The 27002-nt window shown below is 30.4% G+C and overlaps 1 protein-coding gene across 1 annotated transcript in view; it reads left to right on the top strand.

Annotated features, from left to right (window-relative positions):
* LOC145292075 (sodium- and chloride-dependent glycine transporter 1-like) overlaps window positions 1–27002 on the top strand; it is a 180757-nt gene that overhangs the window by 42207 nt on the left and 111548 nt on the right. Inside the window, exon 3 of the mRNA XM_080138131.1 lies at window positions 3133–3264. Within this exon, the coding sequence (XP_079994257.1) occupies window positions 3133–3264 (132 nt within the window). The remainder of the gene's footprint in view (window positions 1–3132; window positions 3265–27002) is intronic.

A 27002-nucleotide genomic window follows, 5' to 3' on the forward strand; every position in this document is an offset into this window, starting at 1 on the left:
CTGATAAAGTATTATTTAACGGTGAGACTTTTTCAAAGCAAATCTAAAAAAAAAAAAATGAAAAGTCCCCCAATACGTTTTGAAGTGTTTCTACGTATTTTAAAAATACTTTGAACTTATAACCCTCTCCATTTCCCGTTTCTTCCCTCTCCCGCGCCACTAAACTTGAAAAATGCTTACGATTACATGTCTCGCTACGTAGCCAAGAAATGGGGTATCATTTGATATTAAATTTATATAGGAAAGTGATCCCTTACGCTAAAATGTTAAATTTTAATTATTAAAAAAAAATCTTTCTTTTGTATTGTCGATAAGAGCCGTTGAAACGTATTATCACAAAATTCACATTTTTATTTTTTTAATTTTAGGTGGTAAACTACACTGCGTTAGGTTATAAATAAGGCAAATATATTTTTAGTGCATAAATTTATCAAGTAGTATTTTTTACATTAGAAAAAACATGTTTTCTTTGTTTGTATTTTGTTCGAAAACAAATTCCTAATTGCAATGAAAAATACAAATAAAATAATCGTAAATAAATAATTTGGGGCACGAAAAACGTATTTTCTAAAAATCAATTTCTAGTTTTAAATACGCACAACTGTGTAAAAGAAACTGTTTTTTTTAATATGCAGGTCCACCTGAACATTCGACACCCACATTAAAATTTTTCCTTTTCGTCTTTTTCCCACTATTTCTGCGGATTATTAGACACTATGCTACCACATTATATAAGACAATAGAAAGAATTAAATATTTAAAGATTTTGAAAGGGGTTCAGCTTCACATACAACGTTCTAGTAAATCAATCTCACATTTTCAGCACCGATTTACAGGCCCGGTTTGACGTTGGCTCCTTCAGCCCCCCCCTACCCCACCAATTTAATTTTTTTTTTTGCCTCACTGTCATTATTTTTTATTTATTTATTTACAACATTTTAAAAGTTTCTACCCCTGTCTCATCGCCGCAATGTTGCGTCAATGTGTATGTTTTTAAATACTACCAGTCTACCCGTGAGCCCTTAAAGAGTAAGATGAAAAATGCTTCGAATAAAAAGTGATTTTTATATTGTATTGTCATTCATTATCTTGAGAAAATATTTTTTAGGTAATGAGTGAAAAAATAAAACTCAGAAAGCATTCGGAGCACTACTGCAATGACTAATTAAAGTTAAGGAAGCCCTACAAAAAGGCCTACTAAAACCAAGTTTCTACTTTCCCTTTCCTTGAAGTAAAAACATTTTTTTAAGTAAGTCATGAAAAAAAGTAAATCGTAAGAATCCACTGGAGCGCTACTAAAAGCAGTATATATGGTTATAATTGTTATTATACTTATATATTGTATATGTATATTAAAATAATTTTTTAAACACAATAGAGTTAAATTACATTTGTTTGTAAGAAAAGCACGTAAAAATAAGTTGAAACAAACAATATTGTTCATCTTATGTGGCTTTTTATATCGGACTTAAGACAGGGCGGCCATAGAATAAGAAAACACACGGATGTTTTGAAACCGGGTGTCACAAAACGGATGGGCGGTTTAAACGGCCAAGCAAGCAAACTGATCTGAGTTTTAATATATATATATATATATATATATATATATATATATATATATATATATATATATATATATATAAAGAAATAAGAATTACAATAAGTTTACCAAGGTAATCAAAATGGTAAACTTAAAATATATTATAAATATTAAAGAGTTAATATTTACAAGTAAAGTAAAGTAAAGTAAAGTATATATATATATATATATATATATATATATATATATATATATATATATATATATATATATATATATAGGGGGGTCGAATGGAGCCCCCGTTAACGTGCTAGTGTTTAAGATACGCACTTTAAAAATAAATTTAATTAAATAAATATAAATATAAGTACAGACAATTCAAAATAAATTAAAGAATAGACAATAACGAACATAGTACATATAAACGTGTGGGGAAATATCAGGATGGCTGGCTTGCAGAGAAATTAGCAGCAGGCGTAACCGAAAAAAGCACATATGCAAATTAGGAAGTAAGTACGCGAGTATAAAAACGAAAAACAGAAAAAAAAAGACACCACGTGATCGGGAAGAAGCAAAGTATGCGTCGAAGAAAATTAACATGTAAAGTCGAGAACGAGAATGGGCCGGCTGTAGCTAGTATGCAGTTGGAAGAAGGAGGAACTGCTATATATTTACGTTTTTCACGTTTTACAAACCAGATGAAGACCTACATCTAAGGAGTGATTATTTCCTCCTAGTATATTGATTTCCGGACTTTATATCGAACCGCATTAAAACCAAGTAAGATTGTACCTTAATTTTGTATGTATTTCGTCTTCCAATCTGACCATATGTGTCTTACTTTGAATGAGAATAGCAGTCTATAAATTATTTACATATATGCGTATATATATATATATGTACACACACACACATATATATACATATATATGTATATATATATATATATATATATATATATATGAAGTTAAAGTGTCTGTGTGTGTACATTTCCCTACACAATATCTCGTTCAATTTTAAGTTTCCGGACTCAAAATTTAATATGCAGGGTACTGAGATTTGGGAAAATCTTTGTAGCCAGTTTTCGGCCAGAAATGGGTCAAAGTTCAACAATTTGATTTTTTTAAACTCTATCAAACTCCTCCGCCAATTTTGGGTCTAAACACTTGAAATTTTAGATATAGGTTCCTTGCATCTGACTTAATAACTTGATTTGAGTCCACAACAATAAATATTAAGGGTTCATAATAGGGGTCAAAGTTAAAAAAATTGACCGCTTTTTTTTTTTTTTTGCTCAACGAACCCCTCCAAAAAACCCCACAACAGCGGCCTGAAATGCTAGTATATATATATATATATATATATATATATATATATATATATATATATATATATATGCAAATGTATGTTTGCGTGTTTATCTCTGTATGTGTCTATTTGTGTGTGTGTTTACGTGAGCAAGAGGAAAACACAGATGCAAAGCGTGAGAGACAAACACGAGAAAAAAACAAGTATGTGCTTATATGTATGCTTATATTGCATCTTTTTTAATTTCTTTAAAATCATTTCCAATTTCTGCTCTTTTCTTCCAGGGGCTTTTCTAATACCGTACGGACTAAGCCTTTTATTAATAGGAATACCTTACTTTTTCTTGGAGATTTCCTTGGGACAGTATGGAGGATTGGGTCCCTTATCCATATGGAACGTATCACCGGTATTCAAAGGTAAAAAAAAAATCTATAAGATTATTTTAATTATTCTTTCTTTTCAGACAGCTAGACATATTAAGATAATAACTTTACTTTCATTTAAAGTTCTTTGATGTGTCCCGGCTTGCAAGTTTTTTTATGGTTGTTAATAAATAATTATTACACGCAAGAGCAATACATTCCAACGTTACAGGATACATGACATGACATACACAGATATATAAAAACACACGAACGCACATCCATATGCATGTATGAAGAAATGCGAAAAAGGCAATAAAAGGATTATTTTAAGAAAAAAAAAGTAAAAACTGAAAAAGAAAAAAATAGCGGGAATAAGAAAGTAAAAACAATAACAACAGTCGAGGGTACGGAAAATGAGGGAGATAAAGAAATCGGAATTCTGAATAAGTTCGTAAAGAAGTTGAACATTACAAACTTCCTTAAATTAAATTAAAGGGTTATTCATTATCACGAAAAATACCTAAAAAACAAAGTAGATAAAATAACATTTCCCTCTACCTAGTCCCCTTCGGCACATGTCCAATACATTCACAATTATTGGAATTTTTTTAATCGTTCCATCGCACATGGAAAAATTATATTATGAAAGTCTCTCTCTCTCTCTCTCTTCCCCCCTCTTTTTCTCCATCTATCTATCTATCTATCTATCTATATTTATATATATAATTATATATATATATGTGTGTGTGTGTGTGTTTCTGTGCGTGTGTGTGTGCGTGTATATATATAGACATATATACTTTCATAATATAATTTATATATATAATTATTATATTATAATAATTATTATATCACAATATATATATATATATATACATATATGTATGTATGTTTGTATGTATATACGTACACATTCTTTTCTTACGAAATCGGTCTAAAATAAAGCATTTAGGAATATATTTGGATTACATTAATACATATTATATTTCAATGTTATTTTAAAACTACAACTACAATTCGAATTATCTTAAATAATTAGCTCCTTTGATTCCTCTTTCTCGGCTCTTTCATCCCTCTCCCCTTTTTCGCTCTCTTTATGTCTCTCTCTCTCTCTCTCTCTCTCTCTCTCTCTCTCTCTCTTTCATGCGATTTCTCTCTTTATCTTTCTTTCCCTTTCTTACAGTTTAATATAAAAATAGTATCGCCTGGATAAAAAGTGTTTATTTTGAAAAGGTTGGTGCTGGTAACAGCTTTAATGTCTGTCGTTAGTTGCTCTGTCTACAAGTGAGAAAAAATGGAGCGATTAACAAAAAAAGCTAGATAAGATAATTATACTAACATTCGTTGGAGTTTTGGCTAGGAACAAAGTGTAGCATCTGATCTGATGCTGCACTTCAACATTTCTGTCTTCGGACACTGAAGAAGAAATCCTTCATGACAGACAGTTTTTTTTTTACTTTTGTTTCTATCCAGAGTATTATTTTCTGGAGAGTTGCATTTTCCCCCACATTCACCACCGACCTTGTGGCTTACTCTGCCTTCGTCGAGAGGCAAGTAAATATAAACATTCGATATTCCAAATTTATTAATTCTAAGATGTGAACAACCTCCATCGAACAGCAAGTCTTAATACAAAGACAAAAATGTAAACAAAAGATGAAGAACGTGCGTATAATAGATCTAAATACATTTTCGGCGACTTTACTTTAGGTATTTATTACATTATATTACTTACAAATTCATGTCGTAATTACAAATGAATGAGGTTTTAGCTATTAACAAATCTACAAATGTACTCTCGGCCCAATTACAAAAGACAATTGACAGAAATTTGATTGGGAGTATCTAAATTAGTTCATATAATACATTATAAATTAGTTCATATAATAGAACATAAATCAGTTCATATAATAGAACATAAATTAGTTCATATAATAGAATATAGATAACTTCATATAATAGAACATAAATTAGTTCATATAATAGAATATAGATAACTTCATATAATAGAACATAAATTAGTTCATATAATAGAATATAGATAACTTCATATAATAGAATATAAATTAGTTCATATAATAGAATATAGATAACTTCATATAATAGAACATAAATTATTTCATATAATAGAATATAGATACCTTCATATAATAGAACATAAATTAGTTCATATAATAGAATATAGATAACTTCATATAATAGAACATAAATTAGTTCATATAATAGAATATAGATACCTTCATATAATAGAACATAAATTAGTTCATATAATAGAATATAGATAGCTTCATATAATAGAACATAAATTAGTTCATATAATAGAATATAGATAACTTCATATAATAGAACATAAATTAGTTCATATAATAGAATATAGATAACTTCATATAATAGAACATAAATTATTTCATATAATAGAATATAGATACCTTCATATAATAGAACATAAATTAGTTCATATAATAGAATATAGATAACTTCATATAATAGAACATAAATTATTTCATATAATAGAATATAGATACCTTCATATAATAGAACATAAATTAGTTCATATAATAGAATATAGATAACTTCATATAATAGAACATAAATTATTTCATATAATAGAATATAGATACCTTCATATAATAGAACATAAATTAGTTCATATAATAGAATATAGATAACTTCATATAATAGAACATAAATTATTTCATATAATAGAATATAGATACCTTCATATAATAGAACATAAATTAGTTCATATAATAGAATATAGATAACTTCATATAATAGAACATAAATTATTTCATATAATAGAATATAGATACCTTCATATAATAGAACATAAATTAGTTCATATAATAGAATATAGATAACTTCATATAATAGAACATAAATTATTTCATATAATAGAATATAGATACCTTCATATAATAGAACATAAATTAGTTCATATAATAGAATATAGATAACTTCATATAATAGAACATAAATTATTTCATATAATAGAATATAGATACCTTCATATAATAGAACATAAATTAGTTCATATAATAGAATATAGATAACTTCATATAATAGAACATAAATTATTTCATATAATAGAATATAGATACCTTCATATAATAGAACATAAATTAGTTCATATAATAGAATATAGATAACTTCATATAATAGAACATAAATTATTTCATATAATAGAATATAGATACCTTCATATAATAGAACATAAATTAGTTCATATAATAGAATATAGATAACTTCATATAACAGAACATAAATTATTTCATATAATAGAATATAGATACCTTCATATAATAGAACATAAATTAGTTCATATAATAGAACATAAATCAGTTCATATAATAGAATATAAATTAGTTCATATAATAGAATATAAATCAGTTCATATAATAGAATATAAATCAGTTCATATAATAGAATAGAGATTACTTCATATAATAGAATATTGATTAGTTCATATAATAGAATATAGATTAGTTAAACGCCGAAATATACGGTATTTAAGATTTTTATATAATTCCGTGTTTACATTTCAAGAATAAACATTTGATTTACTATTTCCAATGACATATTTATATCATTCATTTTATTCTTTCAAATTCAACATTTTAACCTTTTTGGCTATGCTTTCGTTGATGTCGGTATATCTATCTATCTATCTATCTCGCTTTCTCTCTCTCACACTCTCTCTCTCTCTCTCATATATATATATATATATATATATATATATATATATATATATATATATATATATATATATATAAACGAATTACCATTAGTATATAAGCGACGCTCTTTATGTAAACAAATCGAGCGGAGGTATTTCGGACGATATCAAAAAACATCGTTAAAACTCACTACTCGTTCAAGCAGCCGCCAATAGCGTAATGGTTAGAAGCCTTGACTGCCGTATAAACGGTCGGGTTTCAATCCTGGCTTGAGGTAGTTGCCTGTCTAGCCGCACTGATGAGCTGTGAAACAGCGAAACAGTACTGTATGTGGATGACTATAGTGCTCCTCACCTTGAGTTGAGCATATTGAGAAGTGAAAAACGAATTACCATTAGCATATAAGCGACGCTCTTTGTGTAAACAAATCGAGCGGAGGTATTTCGGACGATATCAAAAAACATCGTTAAAACTCACTACTCGTTCAAGCAGCCGCCAATAGCGTAATGGTTAGAAGCCTTGACTGCCGTATAAACGGTCGGGTTTCAATCCTGGCTTGAGGTAGTTGCCTGTCTAGCCGCACTGATGAGCTGTGAAACAGCGAAACAGTACTGTATGTGGATGACTATAGTGCTCCTCACCTTGAGTTGAGCATATTGAGAAGTGAAAAACGAATTACCATTAGCATATAAGCGACGCTCTTTGTGTAAACAAATCGAGCGGAGGTATTTCGGACGATATCAAAAAACATCGTTAAAACTCACTACTCGTTCAAGCAGCCGCCAATAGCGTAATGGTTAGAAGCCTTGACTGCCGTATAAACGGTCGGGTTTCAATCCTGGCTTGAGGTAGTTGCCTGTCTAGCCGCACTGATGAGCTGTGAAACAGCGAAACAGTACTGTATGTGGATGACTATATATATATATATATATATATATATATATATATCTGTGTCATGTCTGGTTAAAGTTTTCTCTAATTCAACCTAAATCCCTTTTTTTTCTTTCTTTCTCTTCTTTAGGTGTTACATCTTTAAAATTAAATGTTGTCGGATCTAAATGGAGACCCCCCCACGTTTTTTTAATCGCCTTCTTCTAATGTCGTCTTTTCAAATCATAATAACCACTTCTGTCCAAGTCTGTCGAAATTACTGGATCGTTGATATGATTCCGTAGCATTTTTCATTGTATAGGTGATTCTGACAGCGGTAATAAAGATTTATCTACGTTGCCTTTGTGTTGTTCACTGAAATGAACATTCTTGTAGTATCGTTCTGAGCTTTATTCCCTCGGCACTGACTTAAAACAAATCGGAGTGTTTTCTTTCGTTTGTGAAAGCATAACTAGAAGTTTGCATTCCATGGCTTCCCCTGTCTGGTTTTGTTTCTTAGCAAGCTCTGCTTTCCTAGATAAATTGCTTCCACTACAGTTTTGGAACTTCATCTGCCCTCTGTGTTGTAACTCAACTCTGAAGATTATTAGTGTTCATGTTAATAGACGAGGATTTTGATTATCAAAAAAATATGAACGTCTTTCTACTATCTTTAGCAAGTACATGGCAATTTTCGCTGTGCAGAGAAACATTAATGTTTAAATGCCCTACTTTCTTAAAAGAACGATTAAATACTCAGAGATATGCGAAAGATAAGAATGCAACAACATTGTATCGTTTATATTATATATCGATTGTTTTATGATTGGAGTAAAATCATTACATATGTTTGCAGTCTTATTATCTATTGTTAAAGTCTTCTAAGTTGTGATTTGTTCTAGATAACGTTTATCTAGAATAAAACAAATTTTATTTTCCTATTGTTTTATTGTAATGTAATTGTTGTAGATAAACGTTTTATTTTGATCATGTAGTAATTCAGTCACATATAGCAATGAACATAATTTCTTAAGGTCTATCAAATACAATTCCCTTTATAAGACAATGAGTTTGTATCCTTTAAGACTAAGACTAACTATACCTCAAAAAAAGGATTCTTAGAGACAATCCATAGAATGTAAAAATGATTCCAAGCATTAATTTGTATTGTATTATTACTGGACAGACTATTGCAATCCTGAGCTCTAAAATCTATAACGATAACCACCAAATATATGCGTACAGAGGGAAAATATTTCTGCACGTCTGAGAAGATGGTTTATGACGAACATAAATATGCTACAATTCTCTGCGAAAAAGAGCATTTTTGCTATGACTAGGAAAGAAAATATACTGCAATACCATCAAAAGAGAATAGTCTCATGACGGAAGAACAGATTATATGCTATCTTAAAGAATAATATGTAATATTTGCGAGGATAGTCTGATTATGAACGAACCTATACTGCACTACCCTGCAAAGAGAAGATAATATATTGAAGAATAATGTCAGGAAACATATATTACACTAATCCTAAAAGAAATAATAATGCATGACTTTAGTTTTGCAAGTTAACAGAAACATCAGTAAAATTAAACAGAGATTAATAGACGAGATATCTAAAAGAAGAAAGCTTTTATTAATGTATGAATACTTTAAAAGTGCTGTGCTTAAAGTGCTGCAGATATATGGTAAACTCGATAGGTGACTTTACCTAGAGCTACATCATTACAGAGGACAAAATATCAATAATTGTAAAATTATTAATTAGCTTCAAAAGTAGAAACAAAACAAAATCGGATTTTGTTTCGTTTTTTACTATTGAAGCTAATTTATAATGACACAATTAATAATCTTTCATCCTTTGTATATATAATTATATACAATCATATAAATGCAACTGTGTCTGTGTGTATGCGAGTTCGTTCTTCTTAGAGTCCTTACTGTCTGAATAGATTTTCATTAAAATTTACTGACTTTTAGTGTATAAGACTGGGAGTGATCTTAGTTAAGTTTTGTCTCAGAATACTCCCGATAATTACTGATAATGGATAAACGAAATCATTATTTTAATTTATCTACCATCGGTAAATCAATTTCTACATATCGTCGTTTAGCAACAATGATAGAACAACGGGCTATGTAAATTCTACTGTGGGTAAGTTGATAACGTGTTTGTTTTGTGTGTGTGTGTGTGTGTGTGTGTGTGTGTGTGTGTGTGTGTGTGTGTGTGTGTGTGTGTGTGTGTGTGTGTGTGTGTGTGTGTGTGTGTGTGTGCATGATGTAGTCTGTAAGTTCGAACTCCGCGCGTAAATTTCTTTTTTTTTTCATCAACTGCAAGGAATTTTATAAAACTTGAAAGTTTACGTGTTTTAAGTAAATTATGTTTCTATTATTGACCGTCCACAAGCAACTGATCCTGAAGAAATTGCAAAACAGTCCACTCATATATTTAGTGTAAATGTGATTCAGAGATTTCTTATATGTCGGTTTAACAAAGCATAAGCTCAACGACCAAACACAAGTAGCATGCCCGACAACATTAGATAAGGGATTTTTCGACACAGGTGACTAAATGTAGTATTATACAGCGACTACCACATAATAACAATAATAATAATAATAATAATAATAATAATAATAATAATAATAATAATAATAATAATAATAACACTTATAACTAAAAGAGATAAATTTCCTATTTTAATAACAAGAATTTCGCCCCCAAACGAAAAAATAAACACAAAAAAAACACAACAAAAAATTAAAAAGAAAACAACTATATCAAAAGAAATTAAAATGAAAAATGAAAACTAAAAAAAAGTGATGCTAAACAAATAATCGACAGGAAATAAATAGCAATAGATAGAAATATCAAATAAATAAGAAATGGAATATATATATATATTATATATATATATATATATATATATATATATATATATATATATATATATATACCACATAAATTCTTACAATGAATATATAGTCAATGTTGATCCTGTGGTTTCATTCGCATAAGGTTCAAGAACTCATGACCCCCACCCCACCCCACCCCACCCAAAAAACACGCCAAATTAGTTCGTTTTGAGCTAGAAGAAAAACTGCTAAGGGGAAAAATCAGAGAAATTGTGGGGTTACGTTGATTAATAAGGTGTTAATATACTTGACATTTACTAAAATGATTTTAGGATTAAAACAAAAAGAATATTAGAATTACCAAAGATACAGATCAAAATAAGTAAAAGGACGGTTTATAAGCAATACAATGTAACTTTTTTTCTCCGCCGCGTATAAACTTTTACAAGTATTTAAAAATACTGATTAACAAATTTTTTTAAATATTTTTCTATTACCTGTTGGGTGTACACTGTGTTGGTAGCGTGGAATTTGAATTTTATGGTTTAAAATCCCATTATTAAGTATTGCCATAGAAAAGTATGTGTTTGGTCTTATAGTTTTCCTCCTCTCTAGCCCGCCGTTATTGGAGACGAACGCAGATGACGCTAAATCAATTTCGATTCAAAAATGGTTTAGTTAAACTTTTACTATAAATAAATTTAATTAAATTATTTTTACTGTTTTATTTCCGTGGCTTGATAGTGAAGGTGCATAAATCCTGTTATAAAAATTAACAGTTTATCTTCCTTGATAAGAATTTGTGGAATTTCAGTCTAAGTTTTTTGTATAATTTATTTTAACGCATGCATGTGTATATATATTCCATTTTTATTTATTTGATATTTCTATTTATTGCTATTTATTTCCTGTCGATTATTTGTTTAGCATCACTTTTTTTTTATTTTTCATTTTTAATTTTAATTTCTTTTGATATAGTTGTTTCTTTTTAAATTTTTGTTGTGTTTTTTTGTGTTTATTTTTTCGTTTGGTGGCGAAATTCTTGTTATTAAAATAGGAAATTTATCTCCTTTAGTTATTATTATTATTATTATTATTATTATTATTATTATTATTATTATTATTATGTAGGATAAATGCATGTACATATATATTACTTATATTTAAAATATAATCTGTGTAGTTGTGTCTATTGCGTATTGTATATTGTAGTGTTAGTTTACTGGCAGCTTATTGAAACGGGAGCTTATAACTGTGTTGTAGCTATCTATTTCATATGGTGTAGTGTTCGTACACCAGCAGTTTGTTTAAACGCGAGTTTGTAGGGATTGTATCAATTCACTCTTCATAATATGTATGTATAATGGGGAAGTTGTAATTTGGTGCTAATCTACTGTTTACTTTGGGTTGTGAACTGTTTCGTATCTAATGATTTATCGTAATATGTATATATTGTTAATCATATTAGGTGGTTGTAATTCATTTCTATTCCGTAATTTATTTTGGGGTAGAGTTTCTTACTAATATTCCTTCTTACAATTTTAAGTTCCCCTTGTATTATATATATATATATATATATATATATATATATATATGCATATATATACATATATTTTTTTGCTTAAAACATTACAAGATGTATATATTTATATATATATATATATATATATACAACTTGCAATGTTTACAGCAAAAGAAAATAAAAAATAGTTTCCCATTATTTGTTATTTACTGTTATATGTAAAGAGGGTTTACATCAGTAGAAAATATTAAACTAATTCTTTACATTTAACTCATTTATTTAAAAATATACATAGATATGATTAACACAGTCATTTTTTTTAAAAATTCAGCTTTTATTTATTAATGTGACTGGTCAGTTTGATATTATTATATTTAGTTGTATGTTTTAACAGATTCCGGTTAGTATCGTTTTTTTTTTAGATATTTAAATATGTTACAAAATTTTAAAGTATATAAAATTCATTCTCATGACATATTGACAGTAACACTTGTAAATAAAGTTTATTTGATCATACTGAATATTGCAGACTTAGAGTACAACAACAACAACAGTAAAACTGAATATATACTAGACTGATAATCTCTAACGATAAAGATTGAGAAAACTTCTAATTGTTCTTTTTCTTTTTCTTCTTTATTTAATAAAGTGATTTTCTTTAATAAGCTACGTATACAAAAAAATCAGAGACTGATACTTTGTAAGGTAAAGTAAGATAATGTTGGTAGACGTGGTGGTAAGAGAAAGAGCTTTTTAGTCGACAAAACCCATATATATGAACACCATATGTGTCCACCCTTCCAACGCTTAAGCTTACTTATACTACCGAGTATCTGTCGTACTAAGTAGCTTACCAGTGCAAATCCGTTTAATAAAAAATAGAAAATAAAACATAGAAAATAAAGAAACATAATAATAATAATAATAATAATAATAATAATAATAATAATAATAACCACCGCCCTCTCTAAAAAAGAATGATGCTAAAAAGCCGAGAAGGGTCAAGGAGGATGTAAAGGCCGAGGCGAGAGAGCGCTGGACAAGTGCGAAGAGAACTGGAACCTTGGGGAGGCTTAATGTCATTCAAATTCCAGTGGAGCTCAATGGCCGCTGCTAGCGAGAGATCGATGGTGGGCAGCAGTTGCGATAATGCTAATTCATTTGCAAATATTATCAGAACAGGTGGAGAGCACTGGAAAACTGGGAAGGGTTGTTGTAACTCAGTTTCCAGGGAACACCACAGGCTGTTTTCAAGAAGAGATCCTTTATGACTTGTGTGAAAGCTCCTTGTGAACCAATAATAATGAAGATAAAAAAGTTTTCCTTATTTTCTATTTTCGATATTCATAGGATTATAAGTTCATCGGTATTAATCCTGCTAAGCTACGTTTGTTATAGGTATACGGCATTTTAGAAAGAAGTTTTGCTCACATTACAGTCTAGCTTTATGAGGGTCGGGCTAAGATAGATTTTAATACGATGACAATGAATTCATTCAACCATAATCGAAACAGAAACCAAAGCTTATAAAGAACTCTTGATAAAATTATTCCTATAAAAATAAATGACTTAAGTGCCATCATTTATAATCGAAACCGAAACCAAAACTTATAAAGAATTCCTGGTAAAATAATCTATAACAAGAAATGGAAGTACATAACAATTAAGAGACCCGAATGTAAACGTGACACAGAAAATAACACACACGCTATCGTATTAATATAGAGATTAAATTAAAAAACATTAAATTACAATACCTAATATTGAATCCGGGTGTATCAAAAAGATTCTCTAGTAGTAGTAGGCGGACTTAACAAGACCACTAACCTAATTGAAAAAAAAACAACATAACATGATTGATTTCCAAAAAGAATAATAGATCTTAATTAAAGTCAAGCCATCAGCTTATGAAAACCTTGTGTATCATTAGAAATAAAATGATTGGAGATTAAACGAGTTGAATATATCACTAGCCGAAAGAAATGCCCCGTCACAGAATAGATTATATAGGGAGTGTATACATTAGCAGTACATTCCCACAGTAGACTTCAGCAAATAAGGGTGTTGATATATTTAATTGTGTTATATCAACCCGAAATACATAACGGATATAGATTGAGAGTTTGAGTTCGAAAAGAATACCGCGTGCGTGCATCCGTCTTATCACTAACACGCACACGTTCACCGCGAACAACAATAAAGAAAAACCATTATATTTTCATATATTATCATGCCATTATACTTTAATGCACGGCGTAACTTTTTTTTTACAAAGGAGTCACCTCTTATTAAGATCCGAAAGATAAGAGTTAATGAGTGTACAGTGTAGTCATATTTAGTGGTGGAAATTTGGGTAGAATTTACTTATTTAAGTGGACACTACAACAAGAGTCTATTTAAATTGGACTTGAAATGACTATATTGTAGGTTACTGGAAAGCAGTCCAGTGAAACAGGGTTAGTAAAATGCATCTATAAACTCGAGAAATTACCTGGATCACTGTTGTCCTTACACGCCATATTTTTGTTGTTCTTTTGTTTTTCCTATACTGCTTTATATTATAATCATTGTTGTTTTTCTTTGTTTTGTAATTATTTGTACAATTACATATGTACGTATACCACTTTATATTAATGTTGTTTTTAATATAAAAATATTAATATAAAATTAAAATATTATTTAGAAAATAAGGTTTGTTCATGAACGATGTGTTTAGATTAAGGCGCAGATAGAGATCGGTTGAAATTATTAATAGTGGTTGTAACTAGACGAGTACTTGACACTCAGATGAACACTAGCTATGAAAATAGCGACAGAGATAGATTCGAAATTTGTCTTCTGTGGGAAAGAAGAAGTTGCAAGAAAGAGAAAAGGATACTCTTTACTTGATTTAGGACGTATTTGGTTCTTGTACAGTTACCTGATAAATTGTGCCGCCGATGAGATATCTACTGGAAGGGTAAAATAATGCAACTATCGTTCTAGTGACCTTGGCAACAGATTTGATGTAAATCTTTTATTTAAGGTCCAGAGTGGATATCACTTCTAAATATTTGGCGAAGCAAGATGCTTTTTTAGACGATAAACATTCATATCAATTGTGACTAAGTTAGGATCAGAGCGTTGCTTGTGAAAAGATAAAAGTTGATGACTTTATCCAGTCATTTTTTCCACATTGCACCAAGTCGGAAAAGAGAAAGAAAGATCTTAGTTATTGCTAGCCTTTTAAGTGTGGTAATGTTATCTGCGTATGTGCAGACAAATGAACCTAGATGTGATTTGGGTGATCCTTGATGAAGATAAGGAAGAGAGTTTGACCCAGTATTGATCCCTAAGGCATTCCAACCGTGATACGTTGAGCTTCGGTCTTCTTTCTAGCAACGACTACTTGTATAAACTGGTCGTAGAGAAAGGAACCGGCAGGTGAGAAGACTCTTCTAGATATTCCATATATGGAAATATTATGAAGTACATTTTTATGCTAAACCCTATCAAATGCCTTCGATATGTCAAGAGATATTACTCTAGGGAGGTAACACCCGTCGATAGATTCAGTGATCCTATGTGAAATTACAATTAGTACATCATCTGTATCTTACACAAGTCGAAAACCACATTGTTTGTCTCTAAGTACTTTAAATTTGTTCATCGAGTTCATCGAATTTTTTTCTTATTTAACACGGATTCAAGTAATTTATTCATGACACAAAAAACTAATTAGGCTGTAGTAAAATACTGAACAGATTAATGAGGTATTAAGGAGCATTTCTTCTTTAAATGTCGATTGATCAGATTTGCACGAATTGGTGCTAGTTTCGGCTACAGTTTTTGAGTATTATGACTCGAATATTTTCTTTGCTGGCATCAAGGTTCTGGATGAGTGTGGCAACATTACGAATAGATATAGAGATCTCGCTCAGATTATTTTCGGTGTTGGCAGGAAAATCAGGACGATAGTGTCTCTGATCGCATATGGTTCAGTTTGATGCAAAGTTATTGGCAAACTGTATTGCTTTGTCAGATGTTGACGAAATCACCCGAGATCCATTGATGATGCTCCGGATACAGAACGCACATCTGTTCAGGATTTTGTTATTCACCAAGATTCATTGGAGGTCTCCTACTTTAGAATTGATAGACTGGGCATATAACTCACTCGCCTTTTCTATAATCCTTTTATAGTGAATTCTGGCAGTTTTAAAATCGACATCTAAAACATCTATTAAGTTTAAAGCAATCGAAGTAGTCGGCAGCATATTCAGCGTTCTACCATGGCTAGTTGTTTGGTTTATAGTGGAATTTCTTGGAGGTTATGTAGCTATCTGTCTCGGCGATTAACTAATCAGTTCAGTCGGATGCTAAAGCGGGCGCATTTTATTCTTAAATATGGAGCGTATGAATAGTTCCTCTATGAACGTTCGGAATCTGTCCCGCACAGCAATCGAATATCGATACGCTGTTCGATGGAGCTAGATATTTGGGTTTTGCCATACTTTGTTTTAATCTCTCTTCATTTTGTCAGAGTTGGCTAGCCATTCAACATGAAAGCACTGAAATCCCCACAGATGTGAACATTTACTCACAGATTAACAGGCATGGTAGAACATATTATCCCTCTAGTAGGTACAGATAAAAATGAACCAGCACAATGGATGGTTTAGAGCATTCATTCTGTACACGAAACATATTCGACATACTGCACTACTTATTTTCTCTTAGATTGCTTCATATATTCCTAAATGTTCCTCGGAGAATTATTACTAATGTTGCTGCGATATTTTGAGTCAGTTCACTTAACGAGACTATCATAATTCGTGTTGATAGTCTCTAACGCTACCTCTAAAGAAACCTCGTACTTCCAGAAAACGAAACTTAATGCTATTATGTTATGTACAGGGCAGAACGATAAAAGTGTCGTCCTAAAAAGAATACAACACTACAGATTTATTTTAAATTTTATTGAAAAACTCAATTTAAGTAACTTTATTATGTAGTAGAACTGGCATCTATTCACTGAAACCGCCTCCAACCTTAATCACCGCCTCGATACGGGTCCGGAACTGGGAGCATGTTATTTCCACAAGCACTGGTAGAAACTCGGCAATTACTCAGCGAATGACTGTTGGGGAAAGTCATGTTTGTAATGTTCTGAACATGATCTAACGAAGTAGACCAGCTGGTTTAGGTTGAGGGAGGATATGGGCAAGTGAGAGAGGGGCACAAGGTCGTAGCACTCCTTCTGAAGCCAAGCCTAAGTCTCTTTGGGCTTGTGGGTCAGTGCTGAAACCTGCTGCCTACACCAGGTTCTGCCAGCGGCCACCTGATTGCACTTGGGGATCACCACACTCTTCCGCACATTCAGGTACACTTTAATGTTAATTTCAAGCCGACTTCGAAGATGTGAGGTGGCATGATGTGCCCTTGACTTGAAACCACACTAAAGACCATAACTGTGGTCAGAAAGTTTCTTTTCCTCACCAATGGCACGTCTCTGTTATCGAGCGATGCATTTTTAGAGGCCTGTAAATGGTCTTGTTGTCATAACTTAGATTAGTAGTGAGCATGAGTTGTACAGCGGTGCATCTCCGATCTCACTCGTTGAACATTGTATCACTTTCAGACATAATAGAATGGTCCCATCTCTCTTGGAACGTGTGCAAAACTGGCCAACTAGTAGATGGTCAGAAAAAAAAAAAAAAAAAAAAAAAAACAATTTTCATCAGATGGAAATAGAAAACGTCGTTTTTTTCTAAGGCAACAATTGTATCCTCCACCCTGTATCTGGCAGGTGAATCGAGCGAATAAAGATTTGACGGGGACTGTAGGGCAAATTACTAGTATACATTAGAGAGCTTTTTGTTTTCTAATTTTTATTAAAGTCTTTGTTAGTTCTCATAACGGTTGCGGTTTTCTCGTTTTCTTGGTTTTCTTTTTTTGTTATGTTCTTTGTGTCTTTTCTAAGAGCATATAAACGATATTGAATTCTTGAAAGGATTTAATTCTTTTTATCCCATATTGAAATATACTATAAATTAGATAGTCAAATAATTCGTTGCATTATCTTTACATTTTACTCCAAAGATCAATAAATAACATCTCTTTAAAAGAGCGGAGTAATTCTGGTTAATATATCGCTGATTATTCGTTCTCCTTCTTCGGAGAAGAACATTAAATTTTAAGAAAACCTTCTTACATTGTGACTTGGTACAGCGTTTCAAATGTAGGTTGGATAATGAGTTTCGCAATATAACTGGAATTCTGATTATTCTTTGAAAAGAGTTTTTCGATGTATTCAAAATAAAGTAAATTAATTAATGATAAATTTGATGTCTTCTAATCATATATGTTTGATTTAATTTAAAATGCCCTCACATCCCGAGAAAGAGACTGTATAGTTCACAAATTTCTTACGCATTCTATTATTGTATTTTTAGAAACGAACTTACGGATTAGTTTCTAAGTTGGTAGTCTTTTACTATAATACTATCTCTATCGTTTATAAATGTTTATTCACGAACAAAGATCCGTAGAAATGATTATATTGAGCGTACCTCTCAACGATAAGAGGTGAGAATGTTTCAATATGATGCTAAGAATATTCGTAATTTCAAATCGAATACATTCGAAAACCGCCATACAAATGACTGGCTCTTGCAGTGTAGAGATTAATTGGACAGTGGTTACTGTGTCAACGATTACAGTGGTGAACTATGTTTCTACTACATAGCGCACAGTACGATATTATAAGCGGTAGGAACGATTATACAGCGGGTATCTTTCTTTAGAGAGAAATAAACATTTCGTTGTATTGAGCCAATGGGAGTATGCTAGTCATTAGGTGGGTGCAAAAATAATGTCGTTTTTATCAGATATATATACGTCAAAAACGACATTTTTTTTGCACCAATCTAATATATCCTGCTTTCTCTTATTCTACACCTTAAGATTTTTATTTCCATTCAGTTTGTCATTTATAATCATCATACATTTAGCTTCATTAACCCCGCCCGCCTTTATTCCAATCAATGAGTTCGCTTCGCCGGGAGACGACGAAACGCGTAGAGGTAAATATTATACATTTTCTTTTATCCATATCGCTCATCCATATAGGTTTTGGTTTATCTAATGTTTCTCCGGTTCTATTTTGTTTATTGGAATGGTTTGACATAGTTAATCTGCTTATTAAATAAGTAAGAAAAACAATAATATAAATGTATCCTCATTTTTTTTATCTTTCAACATTTTACATTTTTGTTGTAAATTTAGAATGCTTAAAACGCTTCCATTTATGTGGTCTCAGAATATAACAAATCATACACACACACACACACATACACATATATATATATATATATATATATATATGTGTGTGTGTGTGTATGTGTGTGTGTGTGTGTGGTTTTAATCCAAAAATGTGAACAGCTACGTGAGCCATCAAGATTAATTATATTGTTTGAATTATGGAGAATTTTGGTTGCAAACGTAGTTAAATATTAAAATAAAAAGATAATATCAACATTTGGTCGCCCGCTGTTAACTACATCCCACTTTCTTGCTTTCTTTCTTTTATTAGTCTACGTTTTTCTGTTTTTCTGTCCGTCTCTCTCTCCCTCTCTCTCTCTCTCTCGCTCTTTCTCTCTCTCTCTCTCTCTATCTCTCTCTATCGCTTTCTTCTTCTTTGCTACGTTTTTAATAGTTTGTACAGATCGTCGTATAGCACCATTTATTTATTATGGGTAATTCCAATCTTTTCCTTATTTTTTTTTCCTTTACATTTCGATTATATATGAACAGAGATTCTTGATTCTTGATGGTCTAGATAGAAGTTTAGTCAACTGGTATATAAACATCCTGGGCCCAACTCTTTTCCTGATCTACATTAATGATCTTCCAAATCATATCCTTACATCATTTGTAGACATTTATGCTGACGACACTACCATTTATGGTACCACATCTAAGACAGTAAACGAGCAAGTACTCTCCAATTCTCTCTCCTCTGATCTTGAGCATGTAGTACAATGGGGAAAGGAGTGGCTGGTTACTTTTAATGCATCTAAAACCAAGCTTCTCTCTTTACATCATCAACATTCTAATCCACATTTGTCATCAATTGAAATGAATGGCTCTCGTCTTCAGGAGGCCTCAAGTTTTGACAAGCTTCTGGGCTTGACCATTACTCCTGATCTTAAATGGAACACGTATATCAAATCTGTTGCCAAGGCCGCTGGAAAAATGGTGGGATCTTTCTATCTATCCAGTAGATATCTCACTGCTGATGCTATTCTCTATCTATATAAGAGCCAGGTACGTCCAAGGATGGAATACTGTTGCCACATCTGGGCAGGAGCTGCTAGAAAAGACTTGTCCTGCCTTGATAGAGTTCAAAATAGACTTCGTAGCCTCGTAGGAGATGTCCTTTTCTCCTCCTTACAACCTCTATCTCACAGAAGAGATGTTGCGAGTTTGTCTCTGATGTATCGTTATTTTCATGGAAAGTGTTCAACTGAGCTTCAATCTATGGTCCCCCCTCGCCAAACTTTCACAAGAAACACTCGTCTAGCTGTAAACACTATCAATAATTTCCCCCACTCTTTATCTGTGCCTAAACCTAAACATAGATTCCATGAACAAAGCTTCTTTCTTAGAACTGCACGCCTGTGGAATTGTCTTCCGTTTTCCTGCTTTCCGGCTGACTACAATATGGTTGTGTTCAAGTCTAAAGTAAATAAGTTCTTGATGAGCCGTTCCATATAAGTTATTAAATTTACCAAATTTTCATTACTAATGATTACTATATTGACCAACTTCTACTGTACACTCTTTAACCCTTATCCTTGAGTGGCCTCTGGGCCTTGATAATGTGGTGATGCCTTTGTAAAAAAAAAAAAAAAAAAAAAAAAAGGAAAAAGAGTGGGAGAATAAATAAATGACGTGAAAAGGGAAAGGTTTGGTGAGTAAATCTTAAATTAGTGCAACTTAGTAAAATTAAAATAGTTTTTAAACATAATTCAATCCCAAAATAAATAATATTTAATTTTATCGGATTAAAATACAATAGAAACACTTCAGAGGCAGAATATTAATTAAGAAGTTTCGTATAATAATAAATTATATTCTAAAAATTTGAAAAGGCTTTATGTTAACTGAATTTATCAATATTAAAATAGATACAAGCGAGACCTATGAAAATTCCACAGTGAACTGATTCATATGTAATATATTGATGTTTGCATTCTGTAGATGTTCCGTGTAAATAGGGAGGCTCTGATATTATTGTAACTATTTTGTTAAAACTGCAAAAGTATTTATCCACGCTAGCAGGGACGGCAGGCGCAGCCAGGTCGATAAATTCGCTTTCATATGCTATTTTAATTCTTGCAGATTTCGTATATATTATTATAGAGTTAATGTTCTATGGATTTTATATATTATAACGTTGTGATTTCAAAAATATATTTATATGACTTGGGTTCATCAGCTTGAATCAAACCCGAATTCCGAATTTATATATTATGTGGGGGCAAAAAAATAAAAAACAACATTATTTTACACGCACCTAATATATATATATATATATATATATATATATATATATATATATATATATATATATATATATATATAACATTACTCCGTCAAGCTATAATCGAACAGAAACAAAAAACATATGAAGAATTCTTGATAAAATTATTTGTAAAATAAAATAGATTACTAAGGTGCCATCAGCTAAAATCGAAACCGAAACCAAGACTTATGAAGAATTATTATTGATAAGATTATTTATAAAAAGTAAAGTATTAGAGTGCCATCAGCTATAATCAAAACCGAAAATAAAGCTTATAAAGAATTCTTAATAAAATTATTTTTTACAAGAAATGGAATTACATAATTATACGACCCGCATGTAAGCGAGACATAGAAAATAAGACACGCGCTATCGTATTAATATATAGATTAAATATCTAAAATAAACAATACATATGAATAAAACAAACTAAAACTAAAAATACTACAAATAATAGAATGTGTAAATAATAATAAATTTAAATTAATATCTACAAAAGCAAAAATATATAGAAAGACTAAATACAAAAATTAAAAATACAAAACTGCATACAAAAGATTTATACGAATACAATACGTTTCAATAAAATGTTTCAAATATAAAAATGCAAATATAAAGCTACAAATACAACAACTACAAATACAACAATTGCAAGTACAAAAGCGCATGTGTAAAATATGCCAATACTAAGGGTCCCAATACAAAATCCCTAAATACAAAATTGTAAATACGCAAAATAAAATAAAGCATCTACAAAAGAAACACCTATAATAAATAATTTGTAAATATGAAAACTACAAGTACAAAATATGAAAACGACAAAATATGCAAATACAAACTATTCAAATATAAACATTGAGAATTCAAAGACTAAAAATTCAAAATCTCTTAACGTATAGCTGCAAATACAATAATCTACCAGTACTGAAACTGTGAATGTAAAATCCGCAAATAAAACATTACAAATACAGAAATTACACACACAACATATGCAAAAACAAAAGCTATGAATAATCGGTTACTTAAAAAATCTAGAATTAGAAAAGGACCATAACAAAATGAACAAATACAACACCGCAAAAACTGTCAATATGAAAATTACCAACACAAAAACGTCGTGTACGAAGACTGCACATAAAAAACTACGAACATAAAATCTGCAAAATGAAAAATACGAACGCAAAAACTGCAAATATAAAAATTTCAAATATAATAACTGCAATGAAAACATTTACAAATAAAAGTACAAATATAAAATCTGCAAATACAAAATATAAAAATATTTTTTTTGCAAATGCAAAATCTGAAAATATATACATTGCAAATAAACATTCTGCAAATACGCAAACTACAATTACAAAACAACAAATAAAAACTCCAACTAATAACTACAAATAATAAACTACGACTACAAACCAAAAAATAAATAACTGCGGCTAATAACTTCATATAATAGATCTATAAATAAAATACTCCATAAACAATTCCGGTTAAAGGGTGGCCTTTACAGAGACGATGCACTCTACATAACTAAATCAACAAATACAAATTACGAAAAAGCAATTAAATTATAGATTGCTATAAATATTGACCCTAATAAAAAAAATTAGTTAATTTCTTAAACCTTACTAACTCTACTTTTGAACCTTATCATAAACCTAACCAATCCGTGCTATATCTCCATAATGGATGCAAACAACTTTAAGTCAATATTGAAATTAATAGTCCATAATGACTCTTTAAGAATATGTATTTTATCTTCTAACAAATCTATATTTAACAAAAAAAAACACAAAATACTACAATGATGCGCTTAAAAACTTTGGATATATAACACAAATAAAATACTAAAATAAAACGGATAAAAATACAAATTACTTAAAAACTTCAATAATTATAATAAAGCTCGCAAAACCTAATGACCTATAATATGGCCATGTCAACTCACAAAAAAATTACAAAAAATAATCGGACTATAATACAAAATCTTACTAAACAGCACACATCAGTCATTAGCACTAATAAATCAAAACGTCATAAATATATTTGGCACCTCAAAGATATAAATCACCCTTTTAACATTAAATCGAAAATACTAGCATCTTTTAAAACATAAACCTGGTGAAAAATGTTGCACTCTTTGTAGATTTAATTTCCTGGCTATATAAAAATTCAATGACAATAAGTGAACATGTTTAAACCGAAAAGATGAAATATTATAAGGATACATATATAGACGATAAATGAAATTTTACAAATTTTTACACCCATATAGAAATATTATTAATTGTATCGTTTTGTTATTATTATTATTATTATTATTATTATTATTATTTTGCTAGTATTAATACTAATATTGTTACTATTATTATTACTTTATTATTTTTATTATTATCATGATCACTTTTGTCATTATTATTAATATCACCATTATTTTGATTATATTTATATATCATAAATATTACCATTATAGTAAATAAATAGTTTAACCCTATAACAATTACTAATATATTAAATAATTTTCTACCTTAGATCATCAAAAGTCTTTTAGATCATCAAAAGTATTTTATTTTATTTATATTTAACAGTTATCTCCCTTGGATTTTAAAATTAGCGTCCACTAATGCGTTTTAAATATAAAATAAACTGTAGATAATTATGTCAATCATTCGTGGCTAAAATACAATATGCCCACATACGCACTGACGAACTTTAAAACAAATTTTCTTATGAAACTCAATAAGATATTTAATGAAATTTCTTTTGCTAATTTTAATTTACTCTTACTTTTCTGTTTTGATAATCAGCATAGAATTCACATCTTCTTTCTTGCGTTTTAAAGGTTTTCAGGTTTATCCACTTTACTTACAATAAAAATGCGAGTTTACTTGATGTCTTAAACTTCTCCCCCCCTAATCTGTTTGTGCTGATGAGGAGATTATATTCGAAAACAAAAGTATTTGTCAATTAATATCAATGCTTATTAGCAATTTTAATAAAATGAATATCGTGTCCGAAACGATCGTACACTCAATCACTCAATTTGATTTTGTTTGTTTTTCCTTCTGAAACTGATTCATCATTTACAATTATCAATCTTTATACTAAATATATATATATATATATATATATATATATATATATATATATATATATAAGAATATCAACTCTCACCTCATAAACACTATGAATGCCATCTGAAAATGATTCGCAGTCGAATAGAATGTGCTCGGGATAATATATATATATATATATATATATATATATATATATATATATATATATATATATATATATATATATATATACGGAATAATCACGTTGGTAGACCGATTCTCGCCAGATCACAAAAAATTAGAAACGTTTAGCCTGGCCAGTACCAGATGGGTGATTATTTAGGAAGGCAAGGTGCTGTATGTAGCGCGCCGAGTCGGAGAAATTTCGAGGTTGGTATCTAATGGTGTATTAATTCACTGGGGTGATGCACTACCAGTCTTCGTTAAGACATGCATCTAGGATAAGGTAACTCTGATGCAAAACCTACGGTCTCTTGTATACTCTGTCCTATGGCAGTCAGCTATACCGACAAAGCTTAGCAGTAATACGAAAAAGAGTGGTTGGTTCTACACAAAGCCTTCACCACTATAAACACATCATCTGTATAGATTTCCTAGCAACTTAGTTGTTTTGGCGGAGGTTCATACGTCGAAATCGACGAGAGAGTCTATCATATATATATATATATATATATATATATATATATATATATATATATATATATATATATAGCGCCAAACGTCACACCGTCACGTGCTTGTCGAGAAGGTTTCTGGAGTCAGAATTTACGGATTATTATAAATTTTAAACAATGACTTCCTCGTGAAAATGATATCACTATCGCATGAAAACAAAGATACAAAGCCTAAAGCCACTTTCATTCGTCTCAAGACAATATAGCAAACACCGTCTTTTAATTCTCCCGAATAGTTATTCGTTAAAGCGATAAGTATTGTTTGTATAATCTGAAAATCAAAATATAGCGATTGCGTAAAACCATTGTTCATTCAGGAGAGTAATAAAGGAGAGATAGATTTAGAGCATAACGATAAAATAATCTTCAAGATTTCTTCACACACATGCATACGCTGTTCCATAAGAACTTGAATGTCTACTGGAGAGAACTTGAATGCCTACTAGACACAATTCTCGAGTGTCTAAAGTCTTTCTATATAGATGTTTGTCGGAATAACTTGGCGCGAGGATACTTTTCCCTAGAAGTAAACCCAGATCAAATATTCAAAATCACATAATATTCGCTGCTGAAATAAGGTCTCCCCACTATGGCTTACTTACATTAGCTTTTACTAGGAATGGTGCACCTTCTCAAAGTGATGTTACCTCGTAATAGCACGAAGCTGGATACTCCACCAGACTAGATAAATTATTGTCCTGGAATCCAGTAAGACCAGAAGACCCAAATGAAAGATATACTACAACATATGAATATGGTTAATTGGGAGGGGGGGGGGAATTATTTTCTAAATTTCCAAATTAACTCTGTGTTTGAGAGATAAAGAACTTTAATAGGACATTCGAATATCTATGTATCCATTGTAGAATTTAAGTGTATGCCCAAAGTAGTGGGCCTCTTGTTTTCTGAAAACTTTGACTGAAGTAAAATAAAACAAAAAAAAAGTTTTCATAGCTAACAGTTTCATATATCTTATTTCTATATTTCTAAATTCCTTTTTTGGTTTAATGCCACTGGCTTTGTGCATCTCCTGTTTTTTTTTGTGTTCATAGTTTTTATATTTGTACTTTTTGTACTTATCGGCTATGCATCAATCTGATTTTGTACATGGTTTTTATATTTGTACTTTTTGTACTTATCGGCTATGCATCAATCTGATTTTGTACATGGTTTTTATATTTGTACTTTTTGTACTTATCGGCTATGCATCAATCTGATTTTGTACATGGTTTTTATATTTGTACTTTTTGTACTTATCGGCTATGCATCAATCTGATTTTGTACATGGTTTTTATATTTGTACTTTTTGTACTTATCGGCTATGCATCAATCTGATTTTGTACATGGTTTTTATATTTGTACTTTTTGTACTTATCGGCTATGCATCAATCTGATTTTGTACATGGTTTTTATATTTGTACTTTTTGTACTTATCGGCTATGCATCAATCTGATTTTGTACATGGTTTTTATATTTGTACTTTTTGTACTTATCGGCCATGCATCAATCTGATTTTGTACATAGTTTTTATATTTGTACTT

The sequence above is a fragment of the Euprymna scolopes genome, chromosome 13, assembly GCF_053919585.1.
Source record: "Euprymna scolopes isolate OS-2025 chromosome 13, ASM5391958v1, whole genome shotgun sequence".
In the NCBI taxonomy this organism is placed as follows: domain Eukaryota; kingdom Metazoa; phylum Mollusca; class Cephalopoda; order Sepiida; family Sepiolidae; genus Euprymna; species Euprymna scolopes.